Below are 21,338 nucleotides of genomic sequence, written 5' to 3'. Positions count from 1 at the left end.
ACTAAAGCTCAACTTTGCCTGTAACAATTTTGCGCTGATTAAAAATAAAAAAAATGGGAAAGTCTCCATCTGCATCAGCCACCTGTGCTGAGTTGAGGGGATTTGTATTTGATCTGGAGTCGTGGGCCGCACAAAATCACTCCAGAGGTCAAAAATGTTCACCAGGCCGCACATTGGACATCTCTGCCTTACACAGTTTGTCTGACTGTGTAAGACAAACTGTGGAAGTCATTTTGCCTTACACATTTTAACAAAACTCATACAGACAGGTTCCCAGTAAGTACTGGGAGTTTTGTTAAAATGACTTTTTTTTCTCCTAAAGTTCCTTGAAAAGAGATGTTAATTGGCGCCATATGAATAAACTGAACTTTATTGAAAATTCAGGTTGTTTTTGACATTAACATCAGTTTGAACATTTAAAACGTTTAAGTCTGACAAAAAACAACAACATAGTACTGCATACATAATTATCACTGTACAGATTTTTACAAAGTAGTACAATCACATATGTAGCTAGTTCACTGAATACAAAGAACATTTGTAATATGATCTCACGTACAAAGATGAAATTTGGTCCAAAACAGCCCCAGAGATGGCAAAGATTTATTTAGTTTTATAAACCAAATGCTTCAGGTCATAATAATAGTTTTATGTGCAGTCACTCCAGAATCCATTGACGGACACTGAGAAGATGGGATCCACCAGGCTGCATTACTTTTAGATTTTTACTAAAGAGTGAAGGAGGTTGTCTGAGGCTATAAAATAAAGGCTTAAAATGGATTCCAACAGCTTTTTGCTAATACATATTACAAATGTAACAACTATTACTGTAATATTATTAAGGATTTTCTCAAGCCAGTCAATATTGTGCATTTAGAAAGAGCCACTAGGTAAAGTGATACCAGTATCAGTACTGGTATCAGTATTGGGCCTGGTACCAGCAGCCAGAACTCATACTTGTAAAAAAAGCTGATACTCCAAACAGATATCAGTCCTCTGGTGGATTTTCCTCCAGGGCTGAGCTGTGAAAGTTGCTCTGTTATTTTAGTTCTGATTTGTTGTTTTTCTAGACTTCTGTTCTTTTTTTTTTTTGGGTTGAGGCATTGCATGTTGCATGACAATTATTCTTTCTGGTTCTCGTGCGGAGAAGCTGGAAAGATTCAGCTAACTGTTTAAAGCACTTAAAACACTGATCAGCATCTTGAAAGCTCAAATAATACCTGAACTACGACCCCCAAGTCTCAGAGGAGCGTGGATTCGGAGCAGGACCAATGAGCAGAGAGATGGAGGAAGTTCTAACCATCTCTTCTTTCAATCATAATGAGGAAGGATCATATCCTCTACTCCAACCTCTCTCTGCCGTCCAGCCATCCAGGCAGCCAGAGGTTTAAAAAGGAGTGGCAAAGCAAATGAGGTGGATTAGCAGTGCTAGCCAACAACTGATGGTGTCATCCAGAATATGTTGCTGTGGAATAACATCTGCTGCCCTGACATTGAGCTGTTAGCATGTGTTGACAGCCATGAGGCTCTCATTCAGTAACAGCAGCTGCAGTAAGAGGCCTCTTAAAATTCATCGCAAGACTTACTGCGACCCGAGATTCATCCTGCCCACAGCATCACCATCCACAACTCTTTACAGATACTTTCACGACATGAGTCATGACAACATTTCATTTCCCTTTGGGATAAATAAAGTGTTTCTGAATTGAAGTGTGCAGCACACATTTGTTTCCAATGAACAGGAAACTGTTCTTCTCTGTGCTTCTAGGAAACTGATATGACTGAGGCATCTTTTTCATCTACACCAAATCATTTCCTGTTTTTTATGAAAAATTCCAGTTCATATATATACACTGCAGTTGGAGGCAGACACAGGAGTGGCTTTGTGACCAGCATATGAATAAAAACTATCTGTGGAGAAACAGTGGCAGTGTGTATAGAAACAGAAAAGCAGAAAGCCACTGGCACTAACCAATAAATAGTAAATGTAGTGATGAATGGGAATTACCCGCCCATTCAATCTGGTTTACAAACTGACATTAGTTGCGTTTCCACTACAAATGAGCGCAAATATTTGTTGCTATGATGCTGATGTCCAAAAAGACATAATTTCTCAATTGCGATTTCTGTTAAGTAAGAGATTAAATTAAAATAAAAGATTAAATTCACTATGGCACGGCATAGATATTAACAGATACATGAGTTACATGTGTCTGTATTCATTCACTCCTCATCTATCAGCCAATCAGAGGAGACGTCAGCGTCTTATTCAGGCATTGGAGTACTAATGCAGCGTTTTGGGAAAATTTTAGTCTGCAATTTTACAATTTTTTTTAGTTATGGATTCAACACGTTGGAATGACACACAACTTCTTAGAAACTGCCCAACTCTGCGCAGATCGTCCAAAAACACCAAGAACAACATCGTCCGTCCACTTCCTGTCACGTTCTTCATCGTTTTCGCCACTAGTGACATCTGGCTGTTCATCGTGTGACTAATGTGATGCAGAAAAGTGTTTCCATCGCAGTTTTGAGAAATACATCTATTTCAATATACGGCTGAAAAACCACCACATCCTACCGCAAAAAGGATTTTGTCATAATTGTTGTGTTTCCATTAAGTAAAATTATTGTCATAATTTTACTTTACGCAATTCCATGGTTAATGGAAACGCTGCATGGCGACTGCTACAATCTAAACAGATCAGCAGCTCATCACAAGGCAAAGACACACGACACAAACACCTGCACCTGGTACCTGTGACACTGAAATTGCACCTTATGTCTGCAGCAATGAGCCTCAGACTCCCCCCTGGTTGTGCTACGTGTGGCTGGTTTCCCATCTCTGGACCTCTATATTTAGCCGGGCTTGTGACCTGGCTGCTGCAAACCGAACCGGGCTCCACACATTGTCAAAACAAGGGGCTAATCCTGCCCAACAGGTGCTGGGTCTGTACAGACAGGCAGTCTGTGATCACTCCCCAAGCTCCCATGCAACACAGTTAAAAACTGACACTGTTGCTAAGCAAACACAGCCCCCCAAGTCAGGAACACAGTGCGTGTGTGTGTGTGTGTGTGTGTGTGTGTGTGTGGAGGTCAGGGGGGTCAAGACTCTGAGCCGTGCAGGTGATGAAGGATGAGAGTGTCATACGTCACTTTGTGATGATGCCCTCATCCAATGATATCATGTGGTTGTGTCAGCCGTTTAACTCAAGCGTGACCTGTACACAGGTCGGTTAGCCGTGTTAGCATTGGTCTCTACGTGCTGCCGTGCTCCTGGGACAAATCCGGGCATCTCCACTCTTTACTCCTAACGGTGGAATCATGAGAGCTTTAGGGCAGCGAGTCAGAGACCGAGCCGTTCGTTGCGACTTCCACGTGAGGATAAACGTGCAACTCGGCAGGTGGCGCCTCGGTTGCTGCGGCAGGAGCAACGGTCTCCGTTCGGCTTGCGGGGTATATGCTGACCTGAAAGCAGAGAGCGTCAACAGTTCGGTGAGCAGATAGGTCCAGACAGTCGCTGATGCATGTCCTAGCTGAGAGAGTTGTGTTATTTACCATGGGCTGGTGACAGATGGCAGAGTTCATCTTCAGCTCAATTACACTCAGAATTACCTCTATTCTACCCAAACACTTCCCAAACAACCATGTTCCCTAAAACGTTGGGGTTCTGTGTGAAATATAAACAAAACAAAACCAAAGTCCAATGGTTTAAAAATGACTTGAACCCTATTTTTCTTTTTATCAGACACAGCACAAACAACATGTGAAATGTTCATGCATATTTTAGTATCTGGAACCAGAGACACAGCGGGACAGATGCAGCACCTCAGATAAAGTTAAGACACTAAAAAAAAAAATAACAACGTTTACTAGTTGATGCTGGAATTCTGTCGCTTTATGAGGTTCAGCAGTTCAAATGGTTAATACAAATAGCAAATCAGCCAAATCAAAGAAAGACATCTAGATGTGCCGAAGTCAGCTTGGTGAAGTTCAATTTGAGCATCAGAATGAGGAATAAAAGGTCATTTAGATGACTTTAGGTCTGACTGCATTGGCTCCCCAACATTTGCAGCGGTTAGGGTACAACAACAGAAATGAGCAAATACTTCAGCCCCCCCTCTAAAACACTTATGTCTTTTCATTTTAACAGTTTAAACACCAAAATATATCCAAATATGCATTAAAGTGCACAGTCCAAACCACCTTCCTAGTAAAGAATACTCTTGGTCCTCCTTATCTTTACTCTTTGTGGGTACAGCAATTACCAAGGAAAATGGATGCTGCACCTGGATAGTCTGTTTTACAGCCAATAGCATGTCAGATAGAACTACCATGGAAACCATGGATCATCCTGCCAACAAATTTGCAGCAGCTGCTTGAATCAATCATGTCAATGTAAATAAAAGTATCAGAAACGTCTCCAATGCCTTGTTGCCATACCAACAAGGCATTGGAGACAATGTCTTGTTGAAATGGCTACACCATTTCTAAAGGTGTACCCATAAAGACCAGTTGGTGCAGACTTATTAGAAAGCTATAAAGAAACAATTTAATTTAGTTCAGGTAACAAGACACATGGCAAAATTTACCCTGCAACAAAAAGCTACAAGAAAAACAATTCAAAACAGTTTTATAGGACAGATTCAACTCAAGCTTTAATTTTGTGATCTTCTATATCAGTTGTTGTTTGGCTTAAAATTCTGTCTTCATCATTATAGATAAAACAACTTCTCCCCTTTGTGTCTTTGCACCTACAGGCTTTTAATGATCTGTCTTAAGCCGAGCTGATACCTTCCAGTCGGCTCTAATGTCCACTCAACCACAGCGTCGTACCCACTCACTAGACTCTCAGCAGACATCCGCATCCAATCAAGGTTTTTGTGACCACACTGGCCGTGCACACCAGCAGGGAGAATAATATTCAGTCAGACACCAATAGAGTATTGATAATTTATCTTTCAAAGACAACAAAAGCTGAACTGATTTTCTGATACGTCACTTTTTTCTTTTCGGTTCTATTCCTCCTTTGAGTAGATATAAATATAAATCAGAGCATTATCATCCCCAGCCCTCATGAGGTTTGATAAAAACTCTTTTTATCTGTGGAGCTGATGCCCACAATTCAGCTGCTTTGCAAGAACAAGCCAATAGCGTGTCAAGTAATAATATCGTATTTCAGCTGTCCAACCTTAATTTTCTATTGAATAATGTTCAACAAAAAATACTGAACAGCAGTCGGGGTTTCACTGGGTAGAGGTTCAGCTGGGTTAAAAATAGCAGAAGGACTAGGAGCAAAAGCTTCTCCACTAGCACTAAGTGACTTTAATAGATGGACAAGGGAAGTGTGTCAAGTCCTTACAGTTACAGTAGCTGCGTTTCCATTAACCATAAAATTGCGCAAATTTAAATTGCGAAAATAAGTTTGCTTAATCGAAACACGGCAATTTTGAAAAAAAAAAAACCTCAAGTTTTTTGGTAAAACGTTTTTAGCGCTATGACGAGGTGGTTTTCAGGCCGCATCGAAATACATCTATTTCACAAAACTGCATGTAAATTGATCAACCGTACAATGTTACTACTGGCAGAAATGTTGAAGAAGGCAACAGGAAGTAGTCTCAGGATGATGTTTTATTTTTTTTTTTTGAGCTCTCACAGCATCACAATACAATAAATCAGAGCATTATCATCCCCAGCTCTGTGTCATTCATGTTTGACTGAACAACACGTCACGTATTTGAATGACACATAACATTTTGTATCATTCAAAGATATTGAATCCATATTTCTTCTGTAAAATTGCAGATTACAATTTTCCCAAAACGATGCATACGTAGCCGCTCCCAAGTAGGCGGGGCTTTTCCCGCCAAAGCCTGAATAAGATCTGATCTCCTCTGATTGGCTGACGAGCTCTAGCACCATCACTGAATTATCAATATATCTAATGCACCTGTTTCCATCGGTCACTACCATGATTTTTAATGACTCATCGCGTTAACAAGTTTATTCACATGTGATTTTAATTTCACTTCCCTATGAACGGAAACACCTCAATCGCGAAATTGTGTATTTTTTTCAGCATTAGCAGAATACAGACAAAATTTCTGCTCACATTTTTAATGGAAACGCAACTACTCTGTGATGCCTTCCCTGTATGTCGGTACACATGGCCGGTAAAAGCAGCAGATGAATGAATGAACAAACACACGCCTGTTGTTCCGATTCGTCCTTCTTGCACAGACCTGGGTTTGGAGGTAACGAGGAGATTTGAGTTCCAGCAGCTCCTCTTTGGTGACGGTGGGAGCACAGCAGCAAAAGACCTGCTGGAAGCCTGTTCTGAACCTGCCGGTAGGGGAGGAGGTGGGCGGCGTGGGGAGTACACAGTGGGAAAGGATTAATAAGCGGAAAGGATTGTGCACACAAACCCAGATTACAGCCCAACTCGAGGCTAAACACCCACGCTGACAGACAACTCGCCTTTTTTTTTTTTTTTTCATGCTAAGCAGCTCACCTGCTGTTTAAGCAGTAGTAGATGACTGGGTTGTACATGGTGGAGCTCATGGCCAGCCACATGACGGCCAGGTAGACCTGCTGGATGTAGCGCTCCTCAAACAGTTCGGGGAAGAACTGGTGCAGCAGGAAGTAGACGTGGTACGGCAGCCAGCACACGGCGAAGGTGCACACCACCACGATCATCATCTTCACCACCTGCCAGAGGTGGTATGGTGGAGATGACTGAATAGTCTGCTTATTCTCTCCGGCTGCTTACATGTTAGGGATTTTAAGAAAATCACCAGGTTAAATGACGGGTTGGGGAGTTGTCTGGGTTACCTTGCGTTTGGCGATGAGTTGCTCTGCGTAGTGTTCAAATGAGTCTCCTGGAATCTCGCTCGCCCACAGGGTGACGGCCACCGTCATGTACGCCCATCCCATGATGCACAGGGGCAGGAAGTAGATCAGTATGGTCACACACACGTAGTAGCTGCGGCAACAAAAACGCAAGCAGGTCCTCTATGATGGAGCAGTCAGAGTTGCAGTATGGAACACAGTTCAGCTTAAGTAGAGTTTTTATTCAGTCTGGACTGATTAGGTGGCGTTTTAATACCAGGAACACGATGGGTCAAAACGTTGTGAACCCATTCCAGTACCAGTACAGTAAGTGAACAAAACATCCTTGTTCAGATCCTGTTTCACCTTTACACTGAAGAAACATGTCAGTGTAATGGTGGAACGCAATCTGTGGATGCGCAGTATATGGAACCTGGAAGCAGATCTGCTAAAACAAACGGCCAGTTCCTGACAGATTCACAAAAAAAAAGAAAGAAAAAACCCTCTCCAGTTGTAAACAAACAGGACGGGAACTACTCTTCTGTTTTCATACAGATCATGGAATCCAAATCCCTTTGCGGCTGATGTTTTGATGTGTGAAATGATAAAAAAAAAGGTGTGGTGTGTTACACAGAAGACGTGCATCAGCCTGCTGCCACTTCACACTTCACCTACAGTACTCAGAGTTAGTTCACCCTATCAGCACCATTTTCTGACCCTAACTCTTCCTGGGTGGCAATGGTATATACAGAAAATACATAAAAAGAATGACATGATATGGTATGACCAGTTCTGACATACAAACAGAAAATGAATGAAACGTGCAAATTGACTCCAGCTTCAGGAGTTTGACTCTAAATAGAAGGATAACACACATACTGAAGCTTCCAGTGTCAAATGAGACAGAAAGCTCATGATGTGCCCGGAATAAAACTATTAAAGGAAGAGTCACATTTATATGGCAGAGGATTAGACAAAAAAAAAATGGCTAGAATTTACACATTTTCTGAAACATGGGCCGTTTTATATGAAGATGTTTTCTTGTACCTAGTAGCACCGGTTGAGATTTGAGGTGGATCATATTGACAAGCTGTCCACTGAGGCCTGAGCTGACCACAGTGCAACAAGACAACTGAAAAGCTGCAATAATCCACATGACTGTGAGAAATGATCGGGCTCATTTATCACAAACACCCACTGGACCTGTGAGACGTCTTTCATCATGTTCTGTTTACCTTGGATCCAAACCCGTTTTGAAGGCTGTTGTACATCAATCTAACATCATGACTTCTGTGCCGCAGGGTTTGGACAGAACGGTTACGCAGTAATGATGCAAAATTCCTTATGATGCAGAATAACAGTGAGTGATGGAGACATCTACCTGATGGCTTAGGAACAAGCTGAGGTTTTTAATGAATAAAGAAGTTCAGTTCAGTGCAGGACAATAGTCTCAACATGACCAAGTGGTGTTTGCCCTCTACTTTTCTACACACTTTAATCTCAAAATATGTTTGATGTGAAACAGTGTGGACTTCACCAAGGAAACACCCAAACCTTCATAAAAAAATAAAAAAAACTAATCAGAGGTGGACTTCTTTCTGATTATTGCCCTTCTGCTTTATTTAAGTGGAACTAGGCTGATGGCAAAATTTATGTTTCCATCAATTCCATCAGATCATGCTGTAGTACCAGGTCAGCTGCTACCACCACCATGACTCACTCTTGGATTCGTTTTTCTAAAATGCTGAGATGAATAAACAATGCTTCCAAAAAGTACTTTTTTTCTAATCTGTCCACAGAATATTTCTCCAGAACTCTTGGAGATCATTAAGATGTTTTGGCCAATGAGAGATGGGCTTTTCTGTTGTTTATGCTCAGCAGTAGTTCTGGCCATGGAAGTTTCACATGGTGGCCATTTTGTCCCTCTTTGTTGTTGTTTATTCACAAACTCTGCATTTTCCGCAGCCTAATAAAATATCTAATCCTGGAGGCCTTCAATGTGTTAGTATTAAAAAGAGCAGCTGTATTTCCTTTACAAGTGAGTGCAAAACATTCTGCTAATGTAAAACACATAATGTTCCAATTGCTGTGTTTCAATCAAATAACAAACGCCAATAAAAATCATACATGTACAAGTTTGTTCATGTGATAATTAATTAAAAATAAAGCTTCACCATGATCCTCCAACCATGGTTGTTGATCATGTGACTCGTGTGATGCAAAAAAAGTGTTTCCATTGTAGTTTTGCAAAATGCACTAATTTCGATACGGCCGAAAAGCCACTTCGGCCTGGAACAAAAGCGTGAGGTTTTTTTTTTTATTGGAACCTGCCAATTTATTTTCAAAACTCCAATTTGCCCAATTTTCAGATCAATAGAAAACCAGCTACTGTCATTAATAAATGAATTAAACAATTCTGTGAAAAAAATAGAAATAGATCCAAAATTCCAGAGTGACTACTTGTTGTTATCACACCTGATTGCAGTTAGTAAGTTGACCTTTTCCACACAGACCTGGTTGGTTTAGGTTGTTTCTCCTGAATAAATGAAAGCGATATTTGAATGCTGCTTCTTGATCTGATTTCTATCAATTTGTCTGATGACTTGGAACTTGAGTGAGGCTGAAAATAATAATAATAAAATTTTAAAAATAACGGAAGACATCTGTGAGGGAGTCAAAAGCTTTTCCACAGCACTGTAGCAGACCGCCTGTATTTATGAATATTTTACAGCCTGCAGGATTCTCAAAGGCCAGCGGCGCTGTGACACGCAGACTGCATGACAGAAACCTGTCGGCTGGAAGTTGGTGATAATTTTGGAAGAAGAGGAGAAAAAGAAAAAATTGAGACCTGGAGTGCTTCTGGTTATGAATAAAAAATAGTGAAGTACGTCAGAAAGGGTCGGAGTAATCCTCTCCACCGCTGAAGTAAAAGTTGAAATTTTGCAAATAAATATGTAAAGCCAAAATCAATTTATCTCAGTAAGTGAGAACTCTTAACATACATTAATTTGACTGATCAGACTGATGTTTTCAAGGCTTTATTATTGTTAATTATGATGATTTTCCACTTACAGCTAATAAAAACATAACATTTAGGAATAAAATATTACATCAGACCGTCTTAAACGTCGTCATTCTCAAAAAGGGGCTTTTAATCCTCACCAGAACACATATTTCAATTTATTGACTATGACTATAGTTTAAATGGTACATTAAAGGCATGGTCCTGGATTTCTCTTTTTTCTTTGGCTAAAGATCACAAAGCATTTCTCCCACTGGCGCCAGTAACGTTTGTTTTGGTTGGACTTATCCAGAAAGCCCTGTGCCATAGTCCACTTCTTGCATTTGGAGCAGTCTCCAGTCCGCTTGGCATTCACATGTGCATTCAAACCGAATTAGAATTTGAACTGAACCAACACCTACGTTTGTAGGTGGATCAGAGTCTGACAGTGCCTTCACACCTTTCCAGATGAACTGCATTTTCTGGGCAAACAGAGTGGAACTGGATTAAAAGCGGACTAAACGTTTGATGGGAACGCATCCTGAGTCACCGTTTTGTATTGCTACATCTGTAGAGTAAAATTTTCAGTCCCACCATCAAGAAATGATTTCCGCTAACACTTGGCTAATGAACCACAGTTAGATGTCTGTTTGTGACGGCTTTTACTTTGAAACCAAATAAAGTCCAATGTTTGATTTGACCATCATAAATTTAAAATGTAAAGGTTTTGTTACACATTCAACAATGAAAATGCCTAATAAGCCCAAGAATATTTTATTAATTTTCTACTAATGATACAACAACCAGTTTTCTCTAAAGACAAGTCCAGAATTATCTCCTCTTAACAACACATAAAAAAAAAGACTCATGGGAATAACTTGACCATTAGATGATTTCAACTTGTTTCTCACAAGTTGCAAGACAACACTGTGGTCAGGAGGAAACACCAAGTCAGCCACTCACATCTTTTTGAAGTCAACAGTGTCGTATTCAGGCCAGTCTATGAAGCAAACCGTGCGTCCAGGCAGCACTGCGGTGGACGAGTAGAGATACTGAGGAAAGGCCAGCAGCAGAGCCAGCAGCCAGATCACACCGATCACCAACCGAGTCTGAGTGGACGACAACCTCTGCTTCAGAGGGTGGATGATGGCCATGTATCTGCAAACACACACACGCACACGCACACACACACACACACACACACACACACGCACCCAAAGATTTATGGAGCAACTTCACTGAACTGGACTTTCCATGACAATCAGCTATAAATTGCAATTTCTTCTTATTATTTCCAGCGGTTGCTAAGAGCTTGATTTTCCTCATGGGTGGCCTCTGATTTCTATTAATCTCACAGAATGAAAATTAACCGACTCAGACAATGATTTGAGACTCAATTTGAGTTAAATAGACAATTATTGCCTCTAATTTAATAGCACTTGACTTTCTCAGAGAGTTTTAGAACCAGGTTACCTGGACCTTGAAGGATACTGGAAGACTTCATCTACCAGAAACTGAAACTTTTCAAGTCGAACTGCATTGACCTTTCAAGTTCCGCCGAACAGCAGCAGCTGTGTTTGGGGTCATCGCTTTCAACAAAGTGGGATAATTCATAATGCTCGTGGCTCAACAGAGACTGAAACTTTGCATAACTTTTAACCAACAACCTGTTTTGAAGGAAATGAACGTATAAAATGAATTAGGCTAAAAATGTAGAAGGTGCAATGACCCTGGCTGCAGAGGTTTGAACAAGCTTGAAACTGCTGTGGTTATTCTAAATATTTTTTAGTGCAAAATTGATCTTTTCTGATTGTTGTAAAAAAAATGTATATGCACTTTTTTGTGTCTTTAATAAAATAAAGTTGATAAATGACTTTTTATTTTCTTCTTGCTATGGCATTAAGCTGTTGCATTTAACTTGTATTATTTCTTTCTAACCCATATTCATTAATATGGTCACTATGATGTGACAGTATGGTATGAATCTGTGAAAAGATTATGCTCCTCTGCCTTGATCAGAAACAACCAATCACAGCAAGGAGGAGTGTCTTAGCCCCACCCCCATGCTTCTGCTTTACTATAGCTTCCTGTCAGCAGAGAATGCTAAGGATAGTTATCAGCAATACTAATATTGGGCATTGATATTGGCTCAAAATATTCACATCGGTGCCTCCCTGCTCCCATCCCCCCAGTCTCCTTTCTCTGTCCCCATGTGACCAGAAATGTGACCTCTGCTGTTTTAAAGGAAGACTCTCATGTCGTGACAGATTGTGATTCAGACACAAACACCCCGTAGAGCGTGACGCACCTGTCCAGAGCGATGGCTGTCATGGAGTAAATGCTGGCAAATATGGCGGCGATGGGGAAGAAGTTGTGGAATCGACAGTAGACCAAACCAAAGTACCACTCGTTGTGAACGGCGTAGGCGAAGTTGATCACCGTGTTGAATGCCGACATGGCGGCCTCAGCGAAAGCGAGGTTCACCTGCAGAGGAAAGACAAAGTTGACTTTATTGTAACTGGTAAACCTAACATGATTTTGCATATCCTTATTTTAAATCTGAACCTGGATATGGAATGCTATTGAAAGAGAGAGAGAGAGTCCTTTCCAGTTCGATGTTGCAAATGGATGGTTTCTAAGATAAAGCGAATGAGAACGAGCAAACACACTTAGTCAACTGTAACTGTCACAATCTTTCAAAATGCAACTTATTAGACGAGGGTTAGATTCAGAGGACAGACAGATCTGATTGGGAACTGAAAAACACCTTTCATCTTTGATAACACTTTATTGTAAACCCTTCCTTTATAAGAGTAGATCTCAGGATTTATTCTCATTGAGGAAAAGTATTCAAACCCTGGGAGCCTTTCCCATTTTGTCTCATTACTGACATAAACGTCCATGTGCTTCATTGGAAATGTGCGCTATAAATCAACACAATTTGGCGCACAACGTTATACTAGAGGAAAATCGACAACGGCTTTCAAAGGTTCTCACAAACAAAAAATCTAAAATGTGGGAACTGAATTAGTTTTGTTTTTTTAAACAAAAATCAACCAGTTGTCTTCAGATGCCACCTAATGAGTGAACGCAGTTCAGCTGAGTGTAATTTAATTCTGAGACAGGAAAGCAGCAGACAGGTCAAAGGTTAGACTGAAGGAGAAGAAGAATGAAGCTCAGCTGGAGTTTGAGACATCAGCTGATTTTGCGATTTTGCTCAATAAAAGATGTCTGCTCTTTGTTTTTGTTTTTGTGTGGCTGATATTATACGTTTTATTATTATTATTATTATTATTATTTTGCTTAATCTATCAACCAAACATTTCATCTGATAAAGTTCCCTTCACATTAGCAGATTATTCTCTAGTTTACAGAGCCTGGAAGTCAATCTCAAGATCAGTACATTGAGATTTGCTTTTCATGGCTGATTTCTTTATATAGCTCCTACAAGAGTCCCTGACGTAGGCACAGATCGCTGTATACATAGACAAATTCTTGTATTACAGTAAAAAGCCTCATATCTAAAAGTTTCCTCACTCCCGTATCAAAACTCCCTATTTTTACGCACGACTCACTAGAAAGTAGTTGGTGACCGTCCTCATGCGTCTGTGCGCCAGAATAATCCAGATGACCACCACGTTGCCGACCACAGACACCACCACGATGCCGAAATAAGCGACGGCCCACAGCGTGATCTGCCACACGGGCTGGATGAACTTGTTGAAGCCGTCGCTGCAGTTCGCGGAGACGTTCGTCCCGTTTTCGCCGCTGCATTCGGTGGCGTTGTAGAGCGCGTCCATCTTCTGGGCATAACCCCAATCCCAGACTTTAAAAAAAAAAAAAAAAAAAAAAAAAAAAAGGCTCGAGTCTTCTTACTGGAATCCTGGAGAGCAAAAGCAGCTCGGCGCGTCTTCGCTCATTTTACGCACCGCGCACTCAGCGCTCCACTGATGTGGGGGAGCGCAAAACGCAGCGGCACACCAGCCAACTACTTACGCACTTCTGGTCTGCCTCATCTCCACACACACCAGCTGCTATAACCCCCGCTCACCAATCATGATTAGTGTTGGCTCTTTATGCGCAGAATCACATTCCAGGACAATTATATATGACCGTGTGAGCAAACTTAATTCATATGAACAGCTATAATCTCTGCAGGATTAATCTGGGTCAGTTTGATGATGTTGCTTTTTAAGCAAAGGAAATAGCGGGCGGAAATAAACACAACGTGCCTAAAAATGTGCGAATACATAAATGCATTAAACAGAGAACAAGGCTGTGTGGAAACCAAAGGCTTCTATGAATGAAACATTGAAGATGTAAAAGTCTATTGAGAGCTTTTAAGCATCAGGATTGCATAACATGGTCATTGTAGAAGACAACCGGAGGTGTAAATTTTTAATTATTAATTAATATAATTAATTAATAATTTGTAGTGCTAAGATTAATATCAATTATCAATTAGGTTTATAGAAAAAACATGGAAATGTGAGTTTCTAAAGTTGAAAATGTCCAAAAGTCAAAGGTTGCTATGTTTTGAAACTTTTCGACAGGTGCACAAAAAATGTGACGATAAAGATCATGCTAGAAACAGCAGTTCTTACCAGTACAGAGGACTGTGTCTGAAATAATGATGCTGTTTGATAATTTCTTGTAGTAGGTGAAACAATTTAAAGCAGGAGAGCATCGATATATCAGCCAGCCGATAAATCAGCCCAGTCTTCCTTAATTTTGAGAAATTGACATCTGCCGATACTTACACGTGAAACCGATGTTATTTACTTGAAAATCACGAACTGTTCCCATTTGTCTGCTGTGTGAGAGGACTGACTGACAGTCCCACCATCAGGTAATATCTGGGTAAACAGTCATCCATCCTACTGTTTCCAATTTAGAAACTTTGTCAATATAACAAGCAACTTTTCAGACAAAAAAAAATTGTTATGGTCAAAACCAGAATGAGCTGGTAAATCTGTGTAAATATCTATGATCGGCCAGGAAACAGACCAAAATACAAGTATGTTTTTTTTTCTCTATGTAGATATGTTCCAATCAGGATGACCTGATGTTCGTTATGTGATCAGTGCTGGCGGGAAGCCGCAGTCCGGCTCAATGAGTCCAGTTCTTTAAGCCCATCATCAACCAATCCCGCAAAAAACAGATGCGTGGAGCAGCACTTGAACGAGAAGGTTTAGATCCGCAGCCTGTCTGTCTGTCTGTCTGTCTGTCTGTCTGTCGCATCTCATCAGAGCCATTAGACTCCACAGCAAGAAAACAGGAATTCAATCTCATTCCTCACCTGCTCCCCTCGCAGCTGCCGAACCCAGCGCCGCGGCGCAGGCAGCGCAGGGTCGTGTTTGAACGAGAGGAGGAGAAATGATGTGGAATAAAATAAAGAGGCACAATTCACCTGAGAGTGACTGAGAGTCTTCTTAATTTGTCTGTTTATCTGGCAGAGCACCTGCTGTCAGAAATAAACTCAAATTAAAAAAAAAAAAAAAAAGGTGTGAAGTCAGTAATGGGGACGTGTTGACGCGGCTGGGGGTAAGATCTCTGTTCTTCAGAGAATAGGAAAGCAAAAAAACAACAACACACAATTACATCAGATGGTTGATGAAGAGGGGAGAAGAACTGAGCAAAAATAAATACTGAGTAAGAAAAAGGCTCAGAGTTTATTTGTAACATGCATAACTAATGTTTAAATAAAGACACAAAGAAATTAAGTAACTGTCAACATTTTCATTTTGTCTCACAGGGAAACAGTGTAGGAATTTAAAGTAATATTCAAAGGAGAGTCATAATTAAATTTACTTGAGTTAGTTTTTAAAGTAAGTTTTACCTGAACCTTCCACTGCTACTAGTGACTTTATTGTTCTGATATTATGTTCCGTTTTCTGAAGTCGTGTTAATTGAAGGACAAGTGAGTTCACAGAACATTTTATCTTGTCACTTTAAGCACTTAGCTCTATTCTAAACTACATATTTTGTGTGTACTAAAAACATTGGCTTCAGAACTGACTCTATCAAATGGTTCTATGAATAAAGCCTGGGACTTTGAGCTGTGGAAAAAATTTAAACAACTACTAGAACAACTACTTTGTGTTGTTATAGCACTAGCATTAATCTGACCGTTACCTTTTCTACTCAATTCAGTTTAATTCTCATCTCCATTCAGAGCTCCATCTGGGATTTCACCCATTGACACGAATTTCCTCTGGTCAAATTTCTTCTGAGCCAATCAGACAGCAGGAGAAGTTGTAAACGATAACATCCATTTTTAGAATCGTGCTCCGCCTGTAGTTTCATGGCAGTGGAAGAAGTGAACAAAGTCCCTCAGTGAGTTTTAATTAAGTTTCCGAATATTGACCAAACGTATTGAATGCATTAGTTCAATATGTTAATTCTTCCCCCACTCTCTCGCCGTCATATACAGTGCAGGCAATTTGCCGTAGACTTCCTAGTGTTAAACTGGAACTTTACACATCAAGGCCAAACGTTAGTGATTGGTTAAAATTTGAAACCACAGCACAGTCCACGCCTCCATGAAGCAATCACTTCTCAATAGCCGAGGGTCCAGACACTCTGGACAAACCGAAGCGTAGAGCAAGAGATGGAGAACGACAACAGTCTGGTAAATGAACAGCTGCAGCTCTTCTTTTCACCATAACAGACCAGGAGCAGATTTACTACATGCTGCCAATCTGTCTATGCAGGTAGAAAAGGTGAACTGGGAGAGTCTGGTGGAGGAACCCCTTCTGGAGATCATCTCACACCTCACAGAGAGTTTTGACAATTTCCTGAAGGATTCTGGGAACATGGGAACTTGCAGGAATTCCATTGCAGACGGCAGCTTTAAAGACATTATTGTTATTATTCTAATTGGTCAACTCGGGATTTGTCTTTATCCATTTAGCTTTTGAATTATTTTTGAAAAGTACATTATAGGAGCAATATTATGTGTTTTCCAGCCACATTATGCTATTTTATAGCACAGTCAAGTTACCTTCAGTTATTGTAAAAAATTATGTCAAATAGGACTTAAAAGAAATTTGACTTCATAATATTGCACCTTGAAATTGGGCATCTGTCTCTTTAAGAAACTCCTGCTCTTCGTGAAACTCCAAATTCAGGAAGTCATCACAACGTGGCTCCTCTATTAACCATTTCACAAGGTTTTAGCAGCATTGCACTGAGAAGAATCTCTTAAAATGAGCTCAGCAGATACTCAGTTCCACCAGGTGTTTGCTAATTGCCACTGGCTAGTCTGAAGGAGCTGAGTGGGGGAGTCGCAGGGGAGGGCTGCTTTGTGAGGTGGAAACTTGGAAACTGCGTCTCAAAGTAGGAGCTAGCTCCACCCAGGTGTTTTGCACAGCTAACCAGTTGCCTTGGAGACTAATGAATTTCTCAAACCTGCATGAAAGAATCAAGGCAATACGTCAGGTATGTTTTTGATGAGGGAATAACATTATAGCATGATGTGAAGCTCAAAAAATCATTTATTTTACATAACACTGCCTCTTAAAGATGGATATGCGAGAAGGACGGACATTTAAAGCTCCAGCCTACAGCGGCTCTCCTCCTTCACTAACACAAAGGTTATGCGTCTTTTGGGCTTGAAGCCAGTCCTTGTAGCCAGAAGTCCAAGGTCAGCTGTCCTGGCTTTCCAACTGACGTTTTAGCCTGAAGGAGTTAAACAATACAACTCAAACACTAGAATGAAATAAAGAAAGATAGAAAGGAAGAAAAAGGACAAATCAGATACAAACAGAACAAAGAGTGAAACGTAATTTGAAGAGGCTCAACAGCAGCGCTGCTCCTCCTCTTCGTGTTTCGGTTCAGGCTGAGATAAATCACAGATGTCAGTACAGACACTTACGTATGTCCCACACAGTGCAGGCCAATAGTAGATTTTCCCTGAGCTACAATGCTGCGTCAATATTTAAAATATTTATTGCAGATTATCTAAGAGTAGATGATAAATAAAAGTTTTTTAAAAATCCACTGCCTTCAGATAGAAATTATTGGAACAGCATCTCATTGTGTCTTTCTTTGCGGCTCGGATCAGGAAGGAGAAAAACAAGTAAAATCAATGGCTTTCGCCCTGAGGTGTCGCCGCCTCACATCACAGAGGAAAAGCTGTGTGAGTGGAGCCAAACTGACACAGTCACATAGGATTATTCCACACAGGACTCTTCAGACGGAGCGTCATGCCTTCCATGTCTGACGTCCAGATCAGCAGACTCATTAAGCTCAGCAGCCGAACTCAGTACAGGGGTTTGCTTGGTGTGTTATAGATCATAGGACGCATTAAAACTTCCAATTTACAGTTTTATTTTTGCTTTGGTTGTATTATTTTCCATCGTGACTCTGTTCCTCCGCAGAATCACATTTTAAAAGCCTTTTATTTCAGTATTTGGATGGATTCACGTTTCACAGTTCTGTTTAGGAGTCATATGAAGACCTCTAGGAGGTGTTTTATGAAACTGAACAAACTTTTTTTTTCTACAAACTTTGCTTTTGAGATCATCCAATGCAGTATTGCTGTTTACACATGCAAATGGTAAAAAAAGTGAAGATATTTTTCCTGCTTTGTATCTTCAGTGTGTTTTTCAGTTTTCCACGTACTTAAGACAAATACGTGGCAAAAATATTTTTATTATTTCTGCGCACAAAGTTAAAAAGATCGGAGACACAGTATGACTTACACAAAATAATGTTTTTACATGTTTGTTAAAATGATCATTATGTTGTGACAGATAACCTGTGAAAAGCCTGAGCTCCTCCATGTCCTCCCTGAGCTGCTGCTGCTGTCTGAGGAAAAGCACCGCTGCCACCAAACTAACTCATCCAACTTGTAGTGTCCACTTGGACTGGTGGATATGAGGAAATTTGTCAGAGAAAATGTCTGCAACCTGCACACTCCATTATGAAATCTCAACCGTCCATGGACATTGTGCGTGAACTCTGAGTCCGCCTATCTCACAGGGTAAAAACCAAGCAGAAGAAAATATAACAATACAAGCAATAAACACAATGGAGGAGCTACTAGCTGCAGATGAAATGAATGATTTAGAAAAGCAATTTATTTTTGGCCCTGTGATGGACTGACAATGGAGATAAGCATCCCTCCCCCCTCCTGCAACCCTGCAAGGATAAGCAGGAAGAGGCGATGGATGGATGACGGAGGGATTTGTTTTTGTCAGGACCCTGACAGAACCCCTAAAGGCATCAGAATAAAGCACCAAGAGAAAACGTGTCTTTGTTTTGGGCGGAGTATGCACTCCGTCTTCTTCTTCTTTGCAAGAGTGAAAACACATCTCTGTGTGGCAACAGTAATAATAATTTTGTGCATTATTGCCTTAGTCACTGTGATTGTCTTTAACAGGAAGATAATATAACCAGCAAATAAGAGAAAAGAAAACAAGACGGTCAACAAAACGAACCAGACAAGACTAAGGCTTTGTCCACAGCTGTTTACATTAGCAAAACTTTTTCAATATTCTGCTAATGTTTAAAAAAAGCACAATTTCACAACTGCTGTGTTTTTATTAAACGCAATTAAAATCCCACGTGACTGAGCTCATTCACAGGATAAGTCATTAAGAAATAAAACAAGCTGTCATCCTCCTACCACTTCTTCTTCGTTGTTTCCGCCACGAGTAACATCCGGTTGTTGATCACATGACTAGTGTGATGCGGAAAAAGTGTTTCCATTGCGGTTTTGCAAAAATAATTTTGAAACAGCAGAACTATCTCATCCTAGCACAAAAAGCAAATATTTTAATTTGCACACATTTCAAGAGCAACTATTTCTTACCAATGTCCACTTCATAAAACTTTGTGAATCTTTACAGAAGAGCGAACAAATAAAAATCTTTGGCACTGCATTAGCAGCAAAACTGAAATCTCACTTTATCTCAGTTGGCCTAAAATACTAATTTTATTGAATCATCTATTATTGCTTTTTTGGCCATGGTCTGATTTCACAGAAAACGCTTGGCAGAGTTCAATTTGAATAAAGGAAACAAGAATAGCAGTTTGACTTTTCATCTCCATCCGCTCAATTCAACAGGGGAGAGGAGCCATCTAGTGGACAGACAAGGTACAACAGGGAAACGTTGTGATGCCAAATTATCAGGTAGATAATCAGTGAGGCTCTTTTTGTAGTTAGGACAAGCTAATTTATCATAACAATCTAATGTAATTCAAAACAGATTAGATTAGAGTCTTTTAACTAGCAGTTATTAAACAGTTTTTGATTAGGAAACATGTCTTCACTCTTAAAAGAGAAGAAAACAAACCTCAGTTTTTGTTATAAAAAAACTACAAGTGTGGAAGCTGAATTATTTCACACAACTTCAGAGATGGTAACAACTTGCATGTTTGCAGCAGATAAATATAAACCACTTGCACAACAAAAAACATATTTTAGGAATATATTTAGATAATAAATATAAGACCGTGTTACCTGGAAACAATAATTTGTAATAATAATTTGTTTCTTCATTGCATACCAAAATTCAGTTTTGCTTTAACATCTTTATAAATTACTCCTCATCTCTACTTTTCAGAAAAGTTAGATGGAATTTAACTATTCTGCTAAGTCTTGCTGAATTAGCTGATTTAGCTAACACCCATTTAGCTAGCAATTAACTGAATTAGCTATTAACTGAATTCCCAGTGCCAGGAATGGTGGTCAGTGTTGATTAATGTGCACTGTCAGAGAAATTAAATTAGCATAGAAGCTAAAATATTGCCTTAAAAATATCTTGTTATTCTGGCATCTAGCAAATAGAAATACTTTTGTAATCTAATTGACCAGAAACAGGAAAAGTTTTTTCTAATGTCACATCAGACACAGTAAAAAAAAGTGAATGTGTCTTTTTATGTAGTGTATGTAAAGTTCTGGTCTCAACTGCATATCTAGTAGCAGGGCACATCCTGATTAGATCACCAGTCCATAACATGGAGCCACACATACACACATACACATGCCCACACACACCTAGAGGCAAATTAGAGCAACTAGTTAACTAACATTAACCTTCTTTTTGTAAAGCAAGAGCACAAATATCAACAGAGTGGCACTGTTATTTATCCATTCATGTATTCTACAGCAGGAATTACAGATTTACGAGTCTTCATCAACATTATTTGATCAGGGGTCAGCAACATTTACAACCCAAACACCCATTTTTTGCTCATATTTTTACTAAATATTGTGTGTCCATAAAACCTGCATGATCATATTTTTAGTTTTATGATCACCTTGGGAAAATTGTTCATGTTTCATTTTTAAGTCAAACGAATAAAAATGTATGTACTTCTATGAAAAGACAGTAAAATCATTTCTATATTTATGGGAATAAAGAATATAGTTTGCAGACTAAATCTAAACAAAAGAAATACATTCACAAAAAAAAATGCTAAAACTTAACCCTTTTTTTCTTAAAAAAATAAATAAATCAGGCCTTAAACATTTTTGACCAAAGTTATGAAAAGCCGCTCT

General features: G+C 39.8%; 1 protein-coding gene across 3 annotated transcripts; it reads right to left on the bottom strand.

The window, feature by feature from the left end:
• Nucleotides 1–354: 354 nt before the first annotated feature.
• Nucleotides 355–13,874, bottom strand: LOC122819249 (substance-P receptor-like). 3 transcript variants are annotated; one of them, XR_006368577.1, is made up of 8 exons: nucleotides 13,405–13,874; nucleotides 12,138–12,313; nucleotides 10,793–10,987; nucleotides 6,832–6,982; nucleotides 6,512–6,708; nucleotides 6,243–6,342; nucleotides 3,559–3,670; nucleotides 3,327–3,468 (listed from the first exon to the last, which is right to left on the bottom strand). XR_006368577.1 is itself a non-coding variant. In XM_044095821.1 (7 exons), the coding sequence occupies exons 1-7, from the start codon at nucleotides 13,627–13,629 to the stop codon at nucleotides 3,334–3,336; spliced, it is 1,179 nt and encodes a 392-aa protein (XP_043951756.1). In that variant the 5' UTR covers nucleotides 13,630–13,874; the 3' UTR covers nucleotides 355–3,333. The 3 variants fall into 3 exon arrangements, 2 of the variants coding, with proteins under 2 accessions (XP_043951756.1, XP_043951758.1); XM_044095821.1 differs by lacking the exon at nucleotides 3,559–3,670 and having other exon boundaries at nucleotides 355–3,468; XM_044095823.1 differs by lacking the exons at nucleotides 3,559–3,670; nucleotides 6,243–6,342 and having other exon boundaries at nucleotides 355–3,468.
• Nucleotides 13,875–21,338: the final 7,464 nt, after the last annotated feature.

The sequence above is a fragment of the Gambusia affinis genome, linkage group LG17, assembly GCF_019740435.1.
Source record: "Gambusia affinis linkage group LG17, SWU_Gaff_1.0, whole genome shotgun sequence".
Taxonomy (NCBI): Eukaryota; Metazoa; Chordata; class Actinopteri; order Cyprinodontiformes; family Poeciliidae; genus Gambusia; species Gambusia affinis.
This window is presented reverse-complemented; position numbering and strand designations above follow the sequence as displayed.